Source organism: Onychomys torridus, chromosome 11 (genome assembly GCF_903995425.1).
Source record: "Onychomys torridus chromosome 11, mOncTor1.1, whole genome shotgun sequence".
Classification (NCBI taxonomy): Eukaryota; Metazoa; Chordata; class Mammalia; order Rodentia; family Cricetidae; genus Onychomys; species Onychomys torridus.
The window spans coordinates 7,435,500-7,457,328 of record NC_050453.1 but is presented as its reverse complement, the minus strand read 5'-3'; the positions used below and the strand labels follow the sequence as shown (position 1 = coordinate 7,457,328).

The window sequence follows — 21,829 nt, the reverse complement described above, 5'->3', positions numbered from 1 at the left end:
AGCTGTGGACACAAACATCTAGCTGAGTCTCTAGGACCGGGATTGGATGGAAGGAGTCACATTCCTTCTGCTGGCCCTGTTCTCCCTCTTATCTGGGCCAGGTCAGGGTACAGATAGCCTTTACTCCAGTAATTTGCTTTTAATCTTCTGGTCTAGGCATTTTCCCCAATGCTCACACCTGACTCTGACTCTTACACATCACAGTTTTCCCACCTGTAAAATAGACAAGAATTGCAACTGCCTCATGGGGTTACTTTAAGAGTATGTGTGCATACATAATTCGACTCACCCTGAGTGTTTAGAGCATAACAAGCTCTTGGGAACTAGTACAGGCTAGTGACTGCCTTGGCCTTTGTTTCTTACAGGACACATCAGGCATGGACTGGCTCACTGAGTTAACTTGTAGGCTGTACTTGTTGAGAGTGGGCACCAGGAGGCAGTCTGTTAAAACAAGGAGAAAGGGAATCAATCTCGAAGCCGTGTTTAACAATATTGCTGTCTACTTTGAGAGGGTGATGATAGTCACAAAAACCATCCAGGGCTTGGTTTGTCACATCGCCTTAGATGATCTGCAGGCAGTTAATATGGTTGGTTTTCCCCTGGAGCGTCTGTGCGCACATAACAAATAATTTCTACTCATCCCCCTGCTGGGGAGCCTATAAATATGCGTAGCTGGCAAGATTTTGTCCCCAAGGAGAAGCCCAGCAGAAGCTGCCATGGAAATTCCCAGTGCTGGGCTGGACTCTGCTACTTCTTCCATCCTCTTGCTGGAGTTCCTGCAAAAGAACTTCCTCTATGCTCTGAGTAGATGCGTCCCTCAACAATCACCAGCGGATGGATTCTGGGTATGGTTAGATGCTCTCTTCCTAGAGGGGAGGGGTGCTGCTAGGCAGCAGATGAAGTACACAGAGTACCAGACAGGATAAAGGAGGGCTCGAGGCTTCCTAAGTTTGGCTTTCTCAGGACTCTCCCCAACTCCACTGTGGTGTACGTTGCTTAACATTCACCAAACACAACTGGTTGTTTCATATTCTTGAATGATCATTTCAAGATTGTTTGTATTTTATGTGATCTTTTGTTTCTTTCTTAAGTCTTCTGGGATCTTACCCTTAATGTCTTTTAGTAAACTTTTACTTTGGAATAATGTAAGTGTCTTAATTTTAAATTAATAAAGTAGGTAAAGTTATTCTTAATAATTCCCCAAAGGTAAAGAATATACACAGAATCCGTGACTTTACACCATTAAAATAATGAAAGCTGCCTTTGACTTTAAACACATAATGTCATGAAAATTTGCATTTGGACACAATGTGCTGGCTTAGAGTGACCCCACCCAGGTGACCTTGGCTTGACCTTTTGCTTTGTGTAGTGTTTATTCTCTTCACAGCATTTTTTCCTCCTCATCCTACTCTTGCTCTTTCCATTTTGTAAATTTGGACAGTGTGTACAATTTGTGACTCCCTAGTGGCATGCAGGCACACACAGCACTTGAAGATGCCTCATGAAATGTTCCGGTAGGTAGGAAATGCCAACTATTAACATCTTTTATGTATTTATTTATTGAAAAAAAGATAACAGTAGTCTCTGCTTGAGTAGACAATCCAGTCACCTTAATTAACTTAAAAATCCTGTTACACTATTTCATGGGCACATTTTTTTTTAGGGGCAAAATAACCCCTCATATTTTAATTTTTTCAAAACTATTCTCCAAGTAAAGACTAAGGAGAAATTGCTTATGTAAAACTGTAGAAGTGTAAAAAACAGGCAAGGTTATCTTTGGCAGAAATTTTTGAATCCACTGATGTTTGGTTCTAACTAACCTAGCTCTCCCAACTACTGTTCATAAATAATACCATTATTTATTTTTGCCAAAATAGTTTGAAACTTTAGGTTAAGTTGTAATTAGTAATTCTGTACTTCATATTGCACAAATTATAGCTGAACTCAAGGAAAACGTATTTATTTATTTAGTTACTGTTTGTTTTTGTTGAGACTGGGACTTGCTTTGTTTCCCAGTCTGGGAATGAAGCGAGATCCTGTCTCAAAAGAAATGAAATCAAACATCTAAGTTCTGGTATTTTTACTCAGATGAGTGAGCCCATCAGTTGTCAATAATCTAAGGTGAAAAAGAAGCTGTTGCAGATAGTCAGAGGCTGTTTCTGGTCTGGTTGAGTCTTTATGCTGCTGTTTCTGAGTGTGTTTGTATCTGGTCCAGGCAGGAAGGGGCTGGCTCTTCTTGCTCTGAGTTTTGCTCCAGTATAAAGTAATAGTTTGCTGAATGTTGTGGTGCAGCACAGAGATATTTGGCGCTATTGTTAGTTGGATTGTCCTTTAAACTTCCTGTGAGTGTAGTGAGCTACAGAAGATGGTCAGGATGACAGTCACTGTCCCTCTCAGGGTGCATAGAAGGCAGTTTTCCCCAGGTTTGAGAGCAAAGTTAAAAGGCAGTAGTAGATATATTTTACTTTGTTTGAAATACTTGAAAATTTTCATATTTGGCTACTTTTGATTGAGAATGAGTTTGCACATGAATACATTATTATAATTTTTTAAAACATATTGACTTCAGAAAATTTTGCTATTAATTTTTATCCAAACTTGGCAGGAACGCTGCTCTGCATATCGAGTCTCTGTCAGATTTTACTATAGGATTATTAATCTTATGCTTTATCAATATCAATATCTAGTCTTTTCTCCCACTGTCACATAAATAAAACTCACAAGTCATAAAAGAATTCTTTGTCCAATTGATTTCCATTTTAGAGAATAAAGAGTAAAATCCTGGTGTATTTTGAAAGCTCTTGACAGTTTAGGAACTGGCCAGATGTGTGTGTGGGTGGATAGATGGTACAGGAGGATGGATATACAGGTGTGTGGGTAGAAAACTACTTACCTGCCAAGGTGGGAAGGGATGGAGATAGGAGTCATGTGGAGCATGGACACAAAGTCAGTTTCCAAATCGAAAGGGAGATGCCTAGTGATGTGGTTATCACACACTGCTTAGAGAGTGTTTCTCCAAATGCAAGACATAGCATAGCAGGAAACTCTATTGACGTACGTGTGTGTGTGTGTGTGTGTGTGTGTGTGTGTGTGTGTGTGTACATGTGTGAATGATCAATAAACATTTTGGGACCATATTTTCTCCATAGATTCAACCAGTTTGTCTACGAATGACCCCCATGAACATGTACATACCACCTACCCACTTCCACATTATAAAAGAAATGCCTACACAAGAGGACTATACTGAATGATTTAATTCAAGGTCCAGCTGGAGACAGTACAGACACACACCTACTCATAGCGCTGAAAGCCAAGTTATTGTATGTGGTGTATATGTGTGCATATTTTCCTGTGTATGTGTGTGCACATGTGTGAATATGCATGTAGAAGCCAGGAGTCGATGTCCAATGTCACTCCTCAATCACTTTCTACCTTAGTTTTTGAGCCGAGGTTTCTTATTGAACCTGAAGCTTACTGATTTGGCTGTGATGGCTGGTACTGAGCTGCAGGATCCTCCAGTCTCTGCCTGTGAGCACCGGGATTACAGGTGTGAGCTGACACACTCAGCTCTGCCTCTGAGCCCTGAGGTTACAGGTGTGTATTGTCACACTCAGCTCTGCCTCTGACCACTGGGGTTATAGGTGTGTATTGTCACACTCAGCTCAGCCTCTGAGCCCTGGTGTTATAGGTGTATATTATCACACTCAGCTCTGCCTCTGAGCCCTGGGGTTATAGGTGTGTATTGTCACACTCAGCTCAGCCTCTGAGCCCTGGGGTTACAGGTGTGAACTGTCATACTCAGCTCTGCCTCTGAGCCCTGGGATTATAGGTGTGTATTGTCACACTCAGCTCAGCCTCTGACCACTGGGGTTACAGGTGTGAACTGTCACACTCAGCTCTGTCTCTGAGCCCTGGGGTTATAGGTGTGTATTGTCACACTCAGCTCAGCCTCTGACCACTGGGGTTACAGGTGTGAACTGTCACACTCAGCTCTCCTCTGAGCCCTGGGGTTACAGGTGTGAACTGTCACACTCAGCCTTTCACATGGGATCTAGGAGTCAGGCTGAAGCTTGAGCAATGAGTATGTTAGTGGCCGAGCTGTCTCACTAGACAGACTTCATTTTCTGAAATGGACCAGCTTTGGGCTGCTGAGATAGCACAGGTAGGAAAACTAGCTACCAAGCCAGACAGCTGAGGTCCACTCCAGGATCCATAATGTGGAAGGACAGAACCAACTCTTGCAAGTTGTCCTCTGACCTCCACATGTGCACATAAGCACTTTTGTCCTTCTGCGGCAAATACATGAAAATATAATAGATTAAAGGAAATTCCTCAGCTATGTGTGCAACTATATTGGAAATATAAATTCTCTCTTAAGCACTGAAAGAACATTCAGGGGGCCTACACACTAGATCCAAGCAATCTGAGTCTATTCTGTGGGCTTTTTTGTTCTAACAATTTTAGAGATGACTAAAGTGTTCTCTTTTTTTACTTCTTTCTCTCTCTCTCTCTCTCTCTCTCTCTCTCTCTCTCTCTCTCCCCTCTGTCTTTCCTTCTCCCTGTCTTCTCTTACTACCTATAATAATAGCATATTAAGTGTCCTCCCCCACCCCAGTTTGAAGCTAGCTGACAGACAGCAAGGCTATGACTAATGACCCATGCATCTCAGGTGTGTTAAAATGGGACCACCTCCCATAAACTGGAAAAATCTTGGAGAAAGGTTTAGAGACAAATTTATGAGAGAAGATAAAGCTTAAGAAGTGGGGAAAGAAGGGAAAAAGTACCAAGCTTCAGTAAATATTGATACAATCACAAAGAAAAGATTGGGCAATTAGAAGAATTAAGATAGACTTCTGTGGACATGAAGTGCTTTGAAAACTGTAATTAAATATGCAGGATGAGAGGAAAGATAGTTGAGTGGGAGATTTGACATTCTTACCTTCTGAATTCCCTCAGGAGGAAAACCCTTTCTATCCCATTTGTACAGCCCTGCCTACTCTTAGTTTGTCCAACAGTGTGTCAATTGTAAATAATATTCTCTTTAGGAAATGTACTGGCATTTTAATACGGAACAGTGTTAGCCTGCATCAATCACGCCTTCCCCAAGCCCATAGGTGCTCTTTATTACATTCATTTCCATGAGCGCAGCAGAGGAGGGTTGCATAGTTGTAGATATTTCTGTTGACTAGATTCTACACATGGAGCTTTCACGAGTGTTGGAAGATGGGGATACAGAACACTACTGTCTATCTTGAGAAACTACTACACTAAAATCGAGAAACTTCTTTGAATTAATTTATATGGAAGTGTGCCTTTGCCCTGATGCACAAATGGTAACTTTGATGGCTCTGTAGAAAAAAGGCCTTTTAAGTTTTCTAACCATTGGTATCCACAGTTTCTAAACGCTGACAATTCTGATTTAGCTTCCAATTTTTTAGCCTTCTCTTGCAACACTGGTCCATTCTGAGTTCCACTCTGTATCCTTAGCACTCCTGGGAGATGCAGTTGATGTGTTTGATTGTTCTGAAGTAACTACCTAAACAGTAATCCAGTGCCTGTCTCTGTCCACAGGGGTACGTCTTGACAGAGTGCGTGGAGGTCGGCAGAAGTACAAGCGCAGGATAGATGCTGAGAATAGCCCCTACCTGAACCCTCAGCTGGTGCAGCCAGCCAAAAAGCCATGTAAGTACAACAGATGTGCCTGGCTTCCCAGACACAGAATCCTCCCAATTGGCACTGTGTATACTAAGGCATGCCCATCTCTACTGACTCCAAGGAAACTCCTCTTCATTGGAGAACATAAACTCTATTTTCAGGGGATTGTCTATAAAGAGCAATGTGAACCCAACAAATTAACTTTCTTGTTTCTTTTAAAGGTATCTATGGTAATTCTCTACTCTCCTTGTTTGTGCCTAGTCATTTTGTAGAAGCATAAGTGTATTAATGCACAGCTTATATAGTGTGAATTTTACATTTCCTGGTTGTCTTTATTTGCAGAGGTACATAAAATGGATCATCCTGTGATCACTAGCTCATTGGAGCTGTTACTTTCAGATTTCACAAGAAAGTGACTTTTGTAGTTTTCCCTAACTAAATGAGTTTGGCTGCTCAACCTCCCAATGAAAATACATTAGGGGCCTCATTAATTTGGAGCTATATAAGGCTAACACAGTAGCTAGCAATAGATTAAAACGAGAATGGGACCTACTAATAATGAGCATAGGTTGGTGGTTCCATCTCAGGTGCCCTTATGGGCATTATAAATTGTTTTTAAAGAGCCCATGATTTTATGATACCAGGTTGCAATTTGAAAGGATGGCTGGTGCATAGCTAAAATGCAAACCCCATTCTCTTTGTCATTAAGTAAAAGGGGCTGGAGTGTAGATTGTGGCAATAACTGTAACCCATTTTCTGAGAAATCAGTTAATAGCGACAGTGCCGCCAAGCTAGCAATCTCAATATTTACGCCTGACATTCAGAAGAGGCCCTAAGAGGTGCTTCAGTGGCAAGGCTCCCATGTAGCTGTCTTTGTCACAGAGGACACCAGCTACTCTCGCTTCTACAGCAGTTCAAGAGAAGGCCAGGCTGTTTTGATCTGCCTTCAAGGGAAAAGGAAGGGTTCTCTCCCAGTTGAGATTCTCCAGGAGGGGTCAGTGCTGTGCACCATCCGTGACAGCGTCTGAGACTCTGTTAAATAAATAAAGCAGACCCTGAACTGTAAATGAAAGGGCATTTTAACTGTGTTAAAGGAAAAGCAGCCCATTTTACATAAAATTAAAGCGTAAGTGAACATATGGCTTAGTTTCTTTTTGCCTTTCCAGAAAACATTATGTTGATTATACCTTCAATTGTCCAATCTGGCATTCCCTCTTCAGCCTGCGAAGCCATTTGGCATTCTGCAGATACAATCTAGGAATGCATTAAGCAGATTTTGCACATTATAATTAAAAACTTTCTGATAATACAATAAAATGCAATAAACACTAATGCTTAATTTCATTAGAGGGTTAGTGTTTCTTGATTCAATAATGTCTGGATTGCCCATTTCTCATTTACTTTAAGCACACATTGACCTAAGCCATTGATGATTTCCTCCACGTAAAAAAAGAAAAAAATGACAACAGGCCATTTGTCAATCAACATGGTTCAGGAACATCTATCGTTTTCTGTGTAAACCTGAACAATTGGGAAGTGGCTTGTGGAGTACCTCTAAGAAGATTACAGCAATTGCAGGGCGCTCCATTCGTCTGAGATAAAGAGGGCTCCTAATGAATCGTTACTCATTATCTAAAGGCCGTTGTGTTAATTTTCCTTAGTCCATCCAATTAGTGTGTTTTTGTAACAAACATTTATAAAACTTAATTTTCAGATCCTGTCAGATAGGCATCAGGGGATGCCATGGGCTTTCAGGAAGGTGGCTGGGGAGATTTCTACACCCCTGGCTGGTTGCTTGTGTACTACAAAGGCCCAAGAATGAAAATTGGGTTGTATTGATTCTAATTAGGGAAACATTAAATCAGACTTACCCGGAAACAGTGCTGGTGGCTATTCTATTTGCTGAAGGATGGGAATGCCCGGGCTTCTGCAGAATCGCTCTGACCTGTAAGTCAAGAAGCCGTGACTGGGATAAAACAAGTTGTATGTTTTCCCCTGTGTGAAAAAATAAAATCTAGAGTCTTGATTTCCTTTGGTTACACATTTGTGCCCCTGACTGATACATATGCTTCTAGTCCTGAGATTCTAGCTTCTTCAGAGGAACAAAAATCAAAACCTCTCCCAGCATAACCAGAAATACAAGGTGTTCTTTTCATGGTGTACAAAATAAAACCTCACTCATTACAAATTCTATAAGCTAAAAAAAAGAATCTATAGCATCATGACTTCATTTTTTCTAGAAAGGATTGTATTTGGAAGTATTTCTAACCAAATATTAATATTACTGTCAAGGACTGGTGAACTATTTGAAATAAATATAATTTATATGTCCATATTAGTGCATTTAAAAATATAAGTTCAGGATTGCCTGCACAAGACCTGAACAAAATCAAGCTAGTCAGCATTCTAGAATGGAGTGGGGATATATACATACATATAATTTTAAAAAGTGCTAGATACATCTTTAATAAGTCTCTTTGTTGCTCCATCAAATCAAAAGAATGCCATGTATCATTTGGGATTGAAGGAGTTAAAAACAGAGTGGAAGGCAAAAGTGTAGCAAACACACTTGAAATTTCGGCTCTGTCCACATATGTCCCCCTTAGATCTCCGATTTTCTCGAAAGATATTACCTAGGACTCTTAAATATGTGAATTGATTTTTACCCATTTGTGTCTCCTCACATAGAAGAGAGAATCACATCTAAAGCTACATCAAGAAAATGAAAATCAGGCCAACGAGAAAAGTCATTCTGTTAGCCAGGCTCAACGGCCCTTCCATAAACCCTCCCGTGCCCCTGAGCAGTAAACACATCTGAGGAGCCGCTTTCCATTTGTCTTTTGTGTTGACTTTATGAAGATTTCAAAAGCATAGATCACAAATTTCAGACAGATAAATCTGAACCAGAGAATGAACTGAGGACAACAGATGGAAGCAGAAGAAGAAAGAGTTAGGTGCTCGGAGGAGGAAATGCTGTATCGTATAATCAGGGCTGTTTTTATGGGTGCAGATATTAGCTGTATTTGGAGGGTTGGCTTGGAACATGGAGAAGGGGGGAAAGGAGGGCTATTCCTATTTAATGCATCCCAAGGAGATAGAGTTATATAGTCAGTAATTCATCCTGGCAGAAGGGCTCTGACCTTTGGCTCTTCTTTAAAAGAATTAAAACAATTAATGACTTTCCTGACTATTAGGACCATGGGCATTCGTGGGTCTTTGCTTTCTGCGTTAGTCCATATTTTTCTGCTTTCCAGTGGGCTTTTATTTTGCAGCTGTTGTGTGCTATTTAATCTGATTCCCCAGATCCCACTTAAGAATCAGAGAGAGAACCCAAGATGCGCCCAACTTCTCTTCCCTATGTGCTATAAAAAGGTTCACAGCCAGACCAAATCTTCTTTCCAGAAAGCCAGGCAAAGAAAGGCATGCTTTCTGTCATGAACAGTGACTTCTTTCTTACTGTGAATTTTCCTACATACTGCTTAAGGCACCCAACGTGAGCCATGATAGAGCATGTGTGTTTTGTTGTAGGCTGCTACAATGATTTTCCAAAACACAAAATACCTTAGGGTTTGTAAAAGTGGGTGATTATGTTAGTGGTCATGTAGTGCTCTGGTTTGACCCCACAGATAACAAGATTGTCTCGCATTTGTTGGTGGCTGAACCAGAGAAGATCTATGCCATGCCTGACCCTACTGTTCCCGACAGCGACATCAAAGCCCTCACAACACTCTGTGACTTGGCTGACCGAGAGTTGGTGGTTATCATTGGATGGGCAAAACATATTCCAGGTAAGTTCTCTGCAAACCCAAAAGAAATGCAAAGACTACAGATGCCTCTAGGTTTGTATGTTCCATAGGAAAAAAATTTACATTTTTCTTGTGGGATTATTTTTAAACCATCACTTCTGTAGTTTGTATTTATTTCAGTACTAATTATTTTAAAAATTCAGATCATTATATAGTGATAACCATTCTATCTATGCATTATTGTGAACTCTGTTTATCATTCATTTCATATGGGAGGGCACTGTTTGCCACCATTTAATAAAGATTGTACCATCCATAAAACCATTTCATAGTTACATTAAAAACTTTTATCTTTTTCCTGATTAAAATAATTCTGTATTTTTTTCCACTTTAAAATAGTATTTTCATAAGTAGGCTGATGTATCCTTTTCCTTCTAAAAATCATTCATCTTGTTCATCACAAATGTTTACATTAGCTTGCAATTAGATACGATAAATTCAGATACAAAATGAAATACTAGACTAAGATGGTAGATTTTTCTCATATGCTTATTTCAAATTAATGTTTTATTACCTTTCTTTTTTGACCCATCCTATAATAACATAATAATAAAAAAACATATACCTGGCCACATATTTTGAAAAGGTTAGTACTGTGTCTGAATTTGTTTTCATTTCTTTGGATTTTTCCAAATTCAAATAGTTCATAAAGAAGTTTTCGAATGACCAGATATGTTTTTCTGGCACACACAGTTAACTTATTTCCGTCTCCTTAAACTAGTTTGTCTTTATGCTTTGAATGCTACAGTAATTTCTTTAATCAAATTGATGGAAGTCCCTTTCCCAGCCCACACTGAAACCAATTTATTGGTCATGATACGCCAGCCATGTCGCTAACAGTCGTAACGAACTGTCAGGCAGTATAGCAGTGAAGCTAATTTGAAGTCATTAGGTGTGCGGCGTTCAGGCAACAATTTGTTACAGTGGTTAGGGACACAGCTGACATTTCTGAATAGCTTTGTTCAGGGCAGTTCTAGATGAGACCAAGCAAATTGTAAACTAATTTAAACATCACTCTGTATTATACTGGCTACTTTGTCTTACACAGTTTGCTAATAAAGCTCTCCAAATTAAGTCAGAACTAGTTAAATAGGTAACTTGAGTGTATGCTTTGGAAAACACCCACACACAAATAACAATATCTAAAAGAATACAATTAGGTCTCGTGGCTACATGATGCTGCATTTAGACTATAAGCATACCTCTATGGATTCTTTAAAAAGGTGTGTGGAGGAAGAATCCAAAAAGTATCAGATGGCTAGGTATGGTGATGCTAGCATTTGGGAGGCTGAGGCTGGAGGATTAGCCTTAACTGTAGAATGAAAGCCTATTACAGGGAAGAAAAACCGGGAAACAGGTTTGTCTGGATCATAAATGAAAGCTTCTTTGGAAAGAAGGTGCATTGGTGGGCAGGTTACAGCAGAGAAACAAAACTAACAATTTTTGAAAGCATGTCTATGAACACATTTTTAGATAATCAACATAGATCATTAATATGGTATGCCATTTTTTCATATGTATATACCTTTATACATATTTTTGCTATTTTAATATAAGTAAAATTACATCACCTTCCCCCTCCCTTTGCCCCAGCCCTTCCTTTGGTCTCTTTCTAGGCCCCACCCAATAGCCTCTTTTTCTTTGATTATTATTGTTACATACACACATACATACACATGCACCTACATGTATTTAAAATATTATTTAAAAATATTTAAAAATTATTTTAACTAATGGTTTCTCATCATGGCACTACTGATATTTGGTACTAGAAAATTCTGTTGTAGCTGGCTTTTCTGTTTATTATAGGATGTTTAATGACATCCTTAGCTTCTACCCACTAGATGCCAATAGTACCCCTAACAAACAAAAATATCCTTAGACGATACCATATAACACCAGGGGACAATCCACACTGAGCTGCCTACTTCAGGCCTCCCCACTGAGAACCACAGTCCAATACAGGATCTTTATTCTCGTCTACAAGGACAGACAGATTTGAGTAGAAATACAAAGAGAAATATAGGCACTCGTATAAGTTCATGGATGTTTCTAGAACCTTCAAAACTACATTCAAGCCCAGTATGACTCATAACACCCATGCCAGAACCCAGTACGAGACAGCCTGAGGTAGGACAAGTGCTGTAGTTTTGAGTAGGCTGGGCTACAGTGTATTTCAGACCAGACTGTGTAAGAGTAAGATTGTATCTTAAAACATTAACATATTTATGGAAGCCTGAGTTCATATCCCCATTACCCACATAAAAGCCAGATGTACTGGCACATGTCTGTCATCCCAGCCTTTGGAATGTGGAGACAGGGGGATCTTGGGAAATTGCTCACTAGTCATTCTAACTAAACCAATTGGCTTCAAGTTCAGTGAAAGAACGGATCTTTAAATAAAACATGTGGAGAGCCCTAGAGGAAAACCTTGGCATTGCCTTCTGGCCTCCATGGCCCCTGCCATAAACAGACAAACAAGAAAACAAACAGCAGTGTGAATCTTGCCTTCCTGATGCCAGATCGCCTGTCATTTCAGTGAGCTCTGCTCAAGTCTTCCCAAGTTCAGAGATTTATTAAGGCAATATTTTGATACCATCCAGAATTGTCACAATAAAGACCAGCTATAAACAAAAATAGCAACTCCTCCTAAGCCCTGTGGTTTGGAAAGGTCAGAGGTGAATTTGCAGTCCTGATTGTGCATCTGAGTGGAGATGAGGCTTGCAGGGAAGCACGCTGGAGTCACGGACTCGGTGACTTCTGTGAAGACTGCAACTTGAAATAACTCTGAGTATCGCCATTTCCAGTGCTGGAAACAATGAGCATGCGATTATGAGCTCAGTCATAAGCCAGGGCTTAGAATTGGTGGGGGCTGGCATTATTCTCTCTCCATAGCAAATGGAAGAGCGGTCAGTGTGCTTGCTGATGCCTCATGGCTCTCATTCTCCTAATGCCCAGAAGGTATTTTAAGTGATTGCAAAGAGAACCTTAGCTTTTCAGAAGGGGATTTGAAAAACAGGAATTCACTGAAATCTTTCGTAATTTTTTTTTTTTCAATATGCACACAGGGAATGGTGCAGGAGGCCCTGTGGCATCCAAGCTTGCCTGAGTTCAAGGGCATCTGAGAACCACACATAGTCACGTGGAGTATTGGATGGGGAGGTAGAGGCAAAGAGAGCACAAAGAGCAAAGTCACATGTCTGCCTTCATCAAAGTAAAATTGTGTGCTCCCTGGGGAACTAGTCCGACTACAGCTAGAAGTGAACTGAAAATCCCCTTTGATCTTAACTTGAAAAATTTCTGTGTAACATGTTAAAAAGTAAAGGGAACTTGTACACATGTCTGTGCCCACACACTCACACACATGTAAGCCTGCACACACACACACACACACACACACACACACACACTCAAGTCATTGTGGTCCTCACTCTGTTCTTAGTTTGTGTAATCACACATTCACTGGCATGCTTTGCAACTTAGAGATCAGGCCAGCTCCCCTCTGCACTGCTTCAAATACATGTTAGTGTTAGCATGCTTTTTTCAGCCTCTTGAAAATTGAAGAATCCTACCAAAGAAAACATTGAAGAAAAATACACAGAGAGTCAGGGGTTTTCTCAGTAAATAGAATTAGTTGACTCGCATTAATAGATCACATGAATGGGGATGTGAGCTGTTATGAAACATGACCACACTTATCTATAGAAGAAAAAAAAAAAAAAACCAGGACGACAAGGGCCTCAGAAAATGCTTGACTTTAGCTGGAGGAGTGTAAGGGCACAAGAACAGATGATGGTGCCCTAATAGCCCTTTTTAAGAATGACAGGCCCTGCCATTAGCATCCCTTTATACCCTTGGAAATTGCTCATGCCTCGCTTTTCTGCTTCCTATCTGCCTGGCTCTTTTTTATTTCTCTTTCAATTTCGTCCGCGCTCGGATAAGCGCATGCTAACACAATATGATTGAGCTGTAAAATGGAACGCTGTCGCCTCTAATCTCTTTTATGTAGATATGGAAGTTCTGCACACTCCGCTTCATTCCCTCTCCATTGTTGGCCTTTTTTAGAACAGGCTGCCAAGTAACGGAGGCTCCGTCAGACAGCGGAGCTTGGTTTCACAGGGTGTGATAAGACGATTATCAGCCCAACAGGCAGATCTGGGATTGTTCTTTTTGGCCGATTAGGTTATTATTATGTCCTGGAATTTTGTTAGCAAAATACAGCATGGGCTTGGCAGGTGGTACTTAAAAAGCCATAGCCCATATTAGCTGACCTGTGTAAGTGCCTCTTATATTTACGGATCTTGTTGGCCTCCCACTTTAAAAGAACAGGAAAGTGTTTGAACAATGAAGTGCATGGATGTGGTGTAGTGGAGTTTAGAAGAAAATGTGGCAGACCTTCAGGTCACCGTGTCTCCATCCTCTTTTAAAAACGAAATTAATTTAACCAGTTTGATTTTGCAGCAGAGGGGCTCCAAGCTGAACCTTGTTCGTGTTAGGGGAATCTCTCCAACTGACCTATGCACTCTGCTCAGCTTGCTCTTCATGTGTTTTCAATATGACAAGCAGATTATCTTTTCACAAAGGAGGAAACATCTTAGTCACATTCTTTTAAAAAAAGATTTATTTTTATTTATGTGAATGAGTATGTGCCTTCCAAAATTAATCTGCTCTGTGTACATACAGGCTTCCACAGAGGCCAGAAGGGGAAGTTGGATCCCCTGGACCTAGAGTTACAGGTGTTTATGAACTATCCAGTGTGGGTGCTGGAAGATAAACCTGGGTCCTCTTGAAGAGCAACAAGTCACTTAATTGCTGAACTGTGTTTCCAGATCATTCTGTCACATTGTTAGATCCTGTCTGATGTAATGGTGACATCAGACAGAACTGGAAAGAACCCCTGACTTAGCTTCACCCGAGGCAGGGGTGTTAAGCTCTGCAAGCAAGCACCACATTTGGAATGTGAGATCATAATGAAACACTTCTAAATGTGGTTCATCCTGTAAAAAGTAGAAAGATACACAAGCCAGTATCCATTTCTGATAATTCTTTCAATAAAAATTCAATTAAGAGGCTATTTCAAAAGTTGTTTATTGCCATGACTTTCTAGAGTTTTCCTAGTTTCAATTTAGACGTTAATGTGATGACAGAAACCCCCCCCCCTCTCTCTCTCTCTCACACACACACACACACACCTTTCTTTATAAAATAACAGAAAATGTTTGAACATTGGTTCCCAGTGGCCCTGTTTAAAGATATAGTTATTGTTCAAATGAATTTTCTGTAAAGACTAATTTTTAAGATTATACTTTAACATTGAGCTTTTATTTTTGCAGGATTCCTTGCCAGATAACGTTAGTTAAATTCCCCCACCCCATATCCAACCTTTTTGAGACAGAGTCTCATGTAGCTCAGGCTGGCTTAGGTCTTGCTCTGTATCTCAGTGTGTTCTCAAATTTATACCAATACTCCTGCCTCAGCCTCCCCTGTTTTCAATGTAGTACCCTCAAGTGAGATACATGGAAATGCCTGAAAACAAGGTCAGATATAATGGTCATAGGATCTAGTCTCATTTTTTAATACAAATAAGTCTCTGTATGGAAAAGTATTGGATGTAATTTGATATTTAAGGCTATCAGTGGTTAACTAAAGATGACCCATGCCATATGTAAGTCATATTGATTTTGATTCTATATCAGTAAAACTTGGGAAATGCTTCTGGATTTGTTGATTTAAGATGTGCACAGCACGAAACTTCAGTTAGCCCCTAGGACCCACATTTACTCCATCGCATAACTGACTTCACACGAGGTTGTGCTCTATTCTTCGCTGTGAATACGTTAAAGTGAATGTCAGTCTCTTTCTCTAATAATTTATTATTTGTCTGTGTAACTCTACTAGATTAATGGACAAAAGTTAAAAAGCCCTGGCAGTGAATAAGGCTAAGTGACAAGGTTATTCAGTTATCTAATATCTAGAGGTTTTGTAACATACCAACTAGTTGTATCCCTTTATACCTGTTGTTTTGAAAGTTCCTGAGAGTAAAATCAGAAAATATGAGCTGTAGCTGAGAGTGTTTTATGATATTTATTGGCACTCTTAATTATATTAAGGAAAAAACACATGGAAATTATAAATCTATAGATAATTCATTCATGTACCATAACATGCCATTTAAATGTAAAATATCTGAGACTCATTTTTATTTGCAAAGTATTGCTTACACATGGTCCTTCAGTGTCTTAAAGCCAAAAGACCCCAAAAGTTCGTATTGACAGAAGTCATTCACCAAACTTCTGTTCCAATAAACAAGGAAACATTTCCTTAGCTAAAAGATCATTGTGTGGATATTGTTATTCATTCCCAGGTAAACAAGACCTATTTCTGTCTAAGTAATCTAGTTTCTCTTGGGCAAACTTTAATAACTTAAAATTTTGGAACTGTAAAAGAAAAACAATAGGTTGTTAATGGGTTGTGAAAGAAAGTTCCTGAAGTACGACCCAGTGGATCCTCTGTTTTCTATAGCTGCCCTAGCTGAAAATAAAATGTAGACCAATCATGGGGCAGTGAGCTATCCCTAGCAGAAATCAAGTTCAAGAGACAAGCCACAGGTTGTTATGGGGACTCACAGATGCCTGTCCTCTCCACTCAGTGCCTTGAGTATGAGCTGTTAGTCGCTGTCACCTCTGAATCATGTCTGCCCCGGAGAGCCAAGGGTAGTTCCCGAGGCACAGGAAACTCACCAGGTTGTAAGAGCCAGGAAGCTTAAAACAACATCAAGACTCACAAGATGATTCCCTGAGATTCTGTAAGCTGTGAACAACTGCCGGGAGACGAGACTCTTCAATACAGTTGCCTGCAAACTGTGCAGGCGACTCTAGTGACGTTCCTTCATTAGTGAAAACAATTGGCTTTTAGTCACTCATACTCCTGTAAGTAACCTGTCACTCATGTTCTCAATAAACTTGTTGCTTCACCAAGCTAGGTAAGCCTGGTATGAGTGTGTGTGTGTGTGTGTGTGTGTGTGTGTGTGTGTGTGTGTAAAATCAGTGCCCTCCTGGGGTTAAATAGACATTTCTTCATGTTTCCCCATAAAGAGTCACACAACATAGTAACAATAAGTACACTTTTTTTATAAATAATTTTTTTTCTTTATTATTATGTGTTTTAAATTTTATACATCAGCCATGGGTTCCCCTGTCCTCCCCCCTCCCGCACCCACCCTCACCTTCCTCCTAGCCCTTCCCTCCATTCCCATGTCCTCCAGGATCAAGGCACCCCTGGGGATTCATTTAAACCTGGTAGATTCAGTACAGGCAGGTCCTGTCACCTCCTTCCAGACTGAGCAAAGTGTCCCTGTGTAAGCCCAAGGTTCCAAACAGCCAGCTCATGCACTAAGGACAGATCCTGGTCCCACAGATTGGGTGCCTCCCAAACAGATCAAGCTATTCAATTGTCTCACTTATCCAGAGGGCCTGATACAGCTGGGGGCTCCACAGCCTTTGGTTCATAATTCATGTGCTTCCATTGGTTTGGCTATTTGTCCCTGTGCTTTTAGCAATCTTAGATTCACCTTTAATAATGGTGCCCTAATAATAACTGGCAGAACCTATGATGAATTCAGGGAAGGAGTAATTATATCATCCCTGAAATGGGTCAGAAGACACAGAATTGAGGTTGAGAACTGGGTTGAGAATATCCATGGGTCCAATCCAAACATGCCTTCCTTTACCCAGGTAGTATGGGATGGTTGGTGTGCCCCTTGCTGTAGGTAATAAAACATGGAACAGAGGCTGAGTCGTGTGGGGTAGAGTGTCCCTGGGAAAGAAGGACCTAGGACAGTTCTCTTCTTCTACACTGCGTGGGGAGGCACACCTCTCTGGTGGAGCACTCCTAAAGCTAGAGAACAGATTGCCATCCCTGAAAGTAGCCTGCATGAGACAGGATCACAGGCAGGCTATGGCAGGGTTTCATGGCCTTTGCTGGGGGTGGCAGATAAGACAACAAAGCCTTACTGGGGGAAGACCTTAGGATGCTGCTCTCTTTATTAATGTCTGACTTGGTAGGAAAGTTAGGGAAAAGGGCAGAGGACGATGTGAAGAGGCTTGCTTGCCATTTCTTATAATAGTGAGATATAAAGGAAGGAAAATAGAGATTAGATTGGTGCTATAGAGCCCTTCTTGGCTCCCACAAACAATGAAGAGGGAGAGAGTGAAGTACAAATGAGAGGAGATAGCTCTCAGGTCTGACAATGTAGAAGTAGGGAACCATGAAAAAGGCCCAGGACTGGGAACTGTGGTAATCAGGGGATGTTCTACACCTGAGCTGAATGACTTGGGAAAGAAACAAAGAGCCTTTCCCATCCTGGATTGTGGGGTTGTGAGACATTGCAGGAGAAAGCATGCAGTGGTTGGAAGGAGTGAAGTGTTGGGTAGCTATTTCCTGTACACTGAAATCTCACGTAAGTATGTTCAGCACTTAGAAACATCATCCATGCTTTCTATAGTCACCCATACCTTTCCCTCAGTTTTAATTCTGCCTTGTTAGAATCCTTTAAAACTAATTCCTGGGTGCTGGAGAGATGGCTCAGTGGTTAAGAGCACTGGCTGCTCTTCCAAAGCTCCTGAATTCAATTCCCAGCAACCACATGGTGGCTCCCAACCATCTGTAATGAGAGCTGGTGCCCTCTTCTGGCCTGCAGGCATATATGCAGACAGAACACTGTACATAATAAATAAATAAATCTAAAAAAAAAATAATAATTCCCTCCCATGGATCAGCATGATGACTCAGTGTGTAAGGGCACTTGTCCCCAAGCCTGACAACCAGGGTCTGATTGTTAAAGGACTATACAGTGAAAGAAAAGAATGGATTTCTGCTAATGTCCTCTATCCTCTGTCCCATACATACACCAATTCACTAAATGTAAAAAAGTAATAGTTATGTCCCATCTTTAATCATAAGACTCAAGAAGCTAAGGAACCCAAGAAACTCAGGTGCCTTGCTAAATTAGAAGACTCACAGGATCCCTACTTGATATTATGCAAGCAGTAGACAATTACCTACATAGAAGACACTCTTCAAAAGGGCTGCCTACAGATTGCACAGGGATCTTTTGGATGAAGTTTTCATGAGTTTTCAGCTATGCTAGGGTGAGAGGTAATGCACCTGCCTTTGAGTCACTTACACTACTTATAATCCTTCATCCACATTCCTATAGATAATCCCATAATTCAGTTGCTATACTGCACTACTTACCTTTTTCACTGCTGTGACAAAAATCCCTCACAAAAGCAATTTAAGAAAAAAAGGTTTATTTTGGTGTGATGATATATTGTGCACCCCAATATATTGTTGACCTTATAGTGTACCCTAATAAACTTATCTGGGGTCAGAGAACAGCAGCCACTAGATTAGACATAAAGGTTAGACAGTGGTGGCACACACCTTTAATCCTATCACTCAGGAGGCTGAGATCCATCTGGATCTCTGTGAGTTCAAGGCCACACTGGAAACAGAGCAAGGCATGGTGGCACATGCCTTTAATTCCAGCACTTGAGATCTCATGTCTTTGCTTGCAAAGGACACAGGCCTTTAATTACAGGAAGTGATGGCAAGAAACTGAAAGGTATATAAGGCATGAGGACCAGGAACTAGAGGTTTTTAGCAGCCGTTCATCTGAAACCCTCAGGGGTGAGGACTCAGAGGCTTTCAGTTTGAGGATTCGTGGAAACAGGATCTGCTGAGAAGGTGGCAAAGTGAAGTTGGCTGTGGCTTCTTTCTGCTTCTCTGATCTCTTAGTTTTCTCCCTAGTATCTGGCTCTGTTTGTTTGTTTGTTTGTTTGTTTGTTTTGTTTTTTTAATTAATAAGACCTTTTAAGATTCATGTTACATTTTGGCTCACAGATCGAGGGCACAATTCATAGTGGTTGGGAAGGCGTAGGGGCAGGATCATGTAATAGCTCATCACATTGCATCTGTAGTTACAAGGCAGAGGGATGAATGCCCACCCACAGCTTACTTTATCTTTATTCATGAACCTCAGTCTGTGGAACAATGCCACTATGTTTAGGTAGGTTTTCCCACAAAAGTTAACCCTACCTAGAAACTTGAAACTCTCACAGACACACCTAGAGGTGTATCTCCTAGGTGGTTCAAGACTGTCAGGTTGACAGACATTGTAAACCTCCACAGGCAACATCCAGACTTGATTTGAATAATTTCTTTGGTCTGTTGGAGGTGGACCTACCCAAAATTACACATTTATGTCTATATAAATACACATATATGGATGTCATATACAAGTATATATATATAATTCTCTTCTTGATTTATACTTTTATTAGTTTCAGATCTGAATTATTCACTGATATTCTTTTTGTTGGGTTTAAGCTTCAAATATAAAATTACTACATCTGTGCATACATTCTGCTTATTTTGGGTGACAGTTTCGCTGTGTAGTTCAGAATGATTTTGAGTTCATGTTGCTTTGGCTGGAATTACAGAAAGGCGTGCCATAACCATACCTGGCCTATGTAGTACTGTGTCGCTTAGGAGCCACTTTCAGAATCCTTCTCTGCTATCCAGAGCATTTCTGCTGGCTCATTTTTTGCTCCACTTCACAGAGGAGGATACTTGAGAGCTAGTGTATGCAGGTCTTACTCAACACCCCCGCTGTATCAGGAAAAACAATATTTTGCCAGTGGTTTCTATGTGTCTTTTTTCTCACTCTCCATCCATGTCACACCGTCACACCATTTATTTGTCATTTGTCCTAAGGCACCTATTTGTATTTCATACCAAATGGAAGGTGATGTGCCATAGTCACCCTGAGTTTAAAGTTTGTCTGTACATTTACAAGACTGAAGGTCAAAGGAAGGTCAATGATTAGGAAAGAAATGCATGGCACATTTAAAATCAATAAAAAAAAACCCAAGATGTTTGATTGATAGTATTCCCTAGACATCACAGATATTAATGAAGCAGGGCAGACACCATTTGGCTATTCATGTGAACATTTGAGAAAACCCTTAAATGCTTGGTTATAAAGATCAGACACCCTTCCCCTTTCCTACTATGTAGAGGTTCACATGAATTTGATTGACACTTAATGGTAACCAGAAGCAGAAGTGAGTTGCTGCAACTTTCTACCATGTAAAATTTGTGGATCAGATGGGTCTGGGCCATTCCTGTAACCCCAGAACTCTAGAAGCTGAGGAGGAAACATGGCTTGGTGTTCAATGCCAGCCTAGGCGACAGGGTGAGGCCCAGCCTAAATAACCAACCCACCCACTACACTCATCACCCAACAAACCAGTAAGATGCTCTTCTACATAGCAGTGAATCAATCTTTATGCCCTCCTCCTTTCTCTCCTTCCTTGCACGTAAACATTCAGTGAGGCCCGTGTAAGATACTGTGTGTGCACACACAGACATTAATACCTCATAAGTACTGCTTTCAGAACCTCGAGGTGTGGTGTGGGAAGGGGGCGCTGACAAAGACGAACTACCAGCTAAATGGAATGATGAGGATTGAGTCTGACTGAAGAGGCGCAGAGAAGAGAAAGGCCTCACCATGGAACACCTTGACTTCCACACCGAGGAAAGCCATTTCCTGTTGAAGTGGGGGCTAACACCTCTGAAGATCTTAATTGTGGAGTACCTGATTGAAACTTCCACTTGAAAAGTGTTGGATCAGAATGGCTGAAGCAATTTACACAGCAATATTGCTCGTGCTCTGGGAAGTAGTTTTGCACTATCCCAGAGGGTCTATGGTCCTAACATCAGATCTAATGTCTATACCGGTTCCTGGTGATGACTAAGCTCTACTGAATGATACGATGGAGAACTTGCCCTTCAATTTACAATACATCATGATGTCTCAGGAGCCTGAAATAGCTGGGAATTGTCCTGAGGTTTCTCACAGTACAGACACTCTGTGGACATGGCCTGGCCCCCCTTAGTCTTTTCTAAGCTTCTTTTTATTCTTGGGGCTGTGACTTGTGACTTCTAGGTTGTTCTCTTAACTTCTTGAAGAGTTAAAAAGAGTAACATGTTTGGACTCTGTGGGAAAATTCCCCTGTAAAAGCTGGCAGAATTAGTGCAGCCCATGTGTGTGTGAGTGGTCGATTAAAGTCAGTTGCTCTCAGAAAAAACCTCAAGTGTGGTGCACAGAACCTGGTGCACCGAGATTCTCGCTCTGTTCCATGGTGACTGACCCTCTTTCTTTCTCTACCCTCACTTCCCATAGTTGCTGGCTGCGTGTCCCCCGTGTCCCCCTTCATCCGCCTCAGCCAATCTCCAGATGAGTGCGCGTCTATCCTGGCCTTGACTTTGACACTCTGGATATATTGATTAATAGTTGCCCT

The 21,829-nt window shown here is 40.9% G+C and overlaps 1 protein-coding gene across 7 annotated transcripts in view; it reads left to right on the top strand.

Moving 5' to 3' along the window:
* Esrrg (estrogen related receptor gamma) overlaps nt 1–21,829 on the top strand; it is a 582,336-nt gene that overhangs the window by 507,198 nt on the left and 53,309 nt on the right. For all 7 annotated transcript variants that reach the window (XM_036202303.1, XM_036202307.1, XM_036202304.1 and 4 more), the window contains 2 exons: nt 5,575–5,685; nt 9,285–9,446. In XM_036202303.1, coding sequence (XP_036058196.1) covers nt 5,575–5,685; nt 9,285–9,446 — 273 coding nt within the window. The remainder of the gene's footprint in view (nt 1–5,574; nt 5,686–9,284; nt 9,447–21,829) is intronic.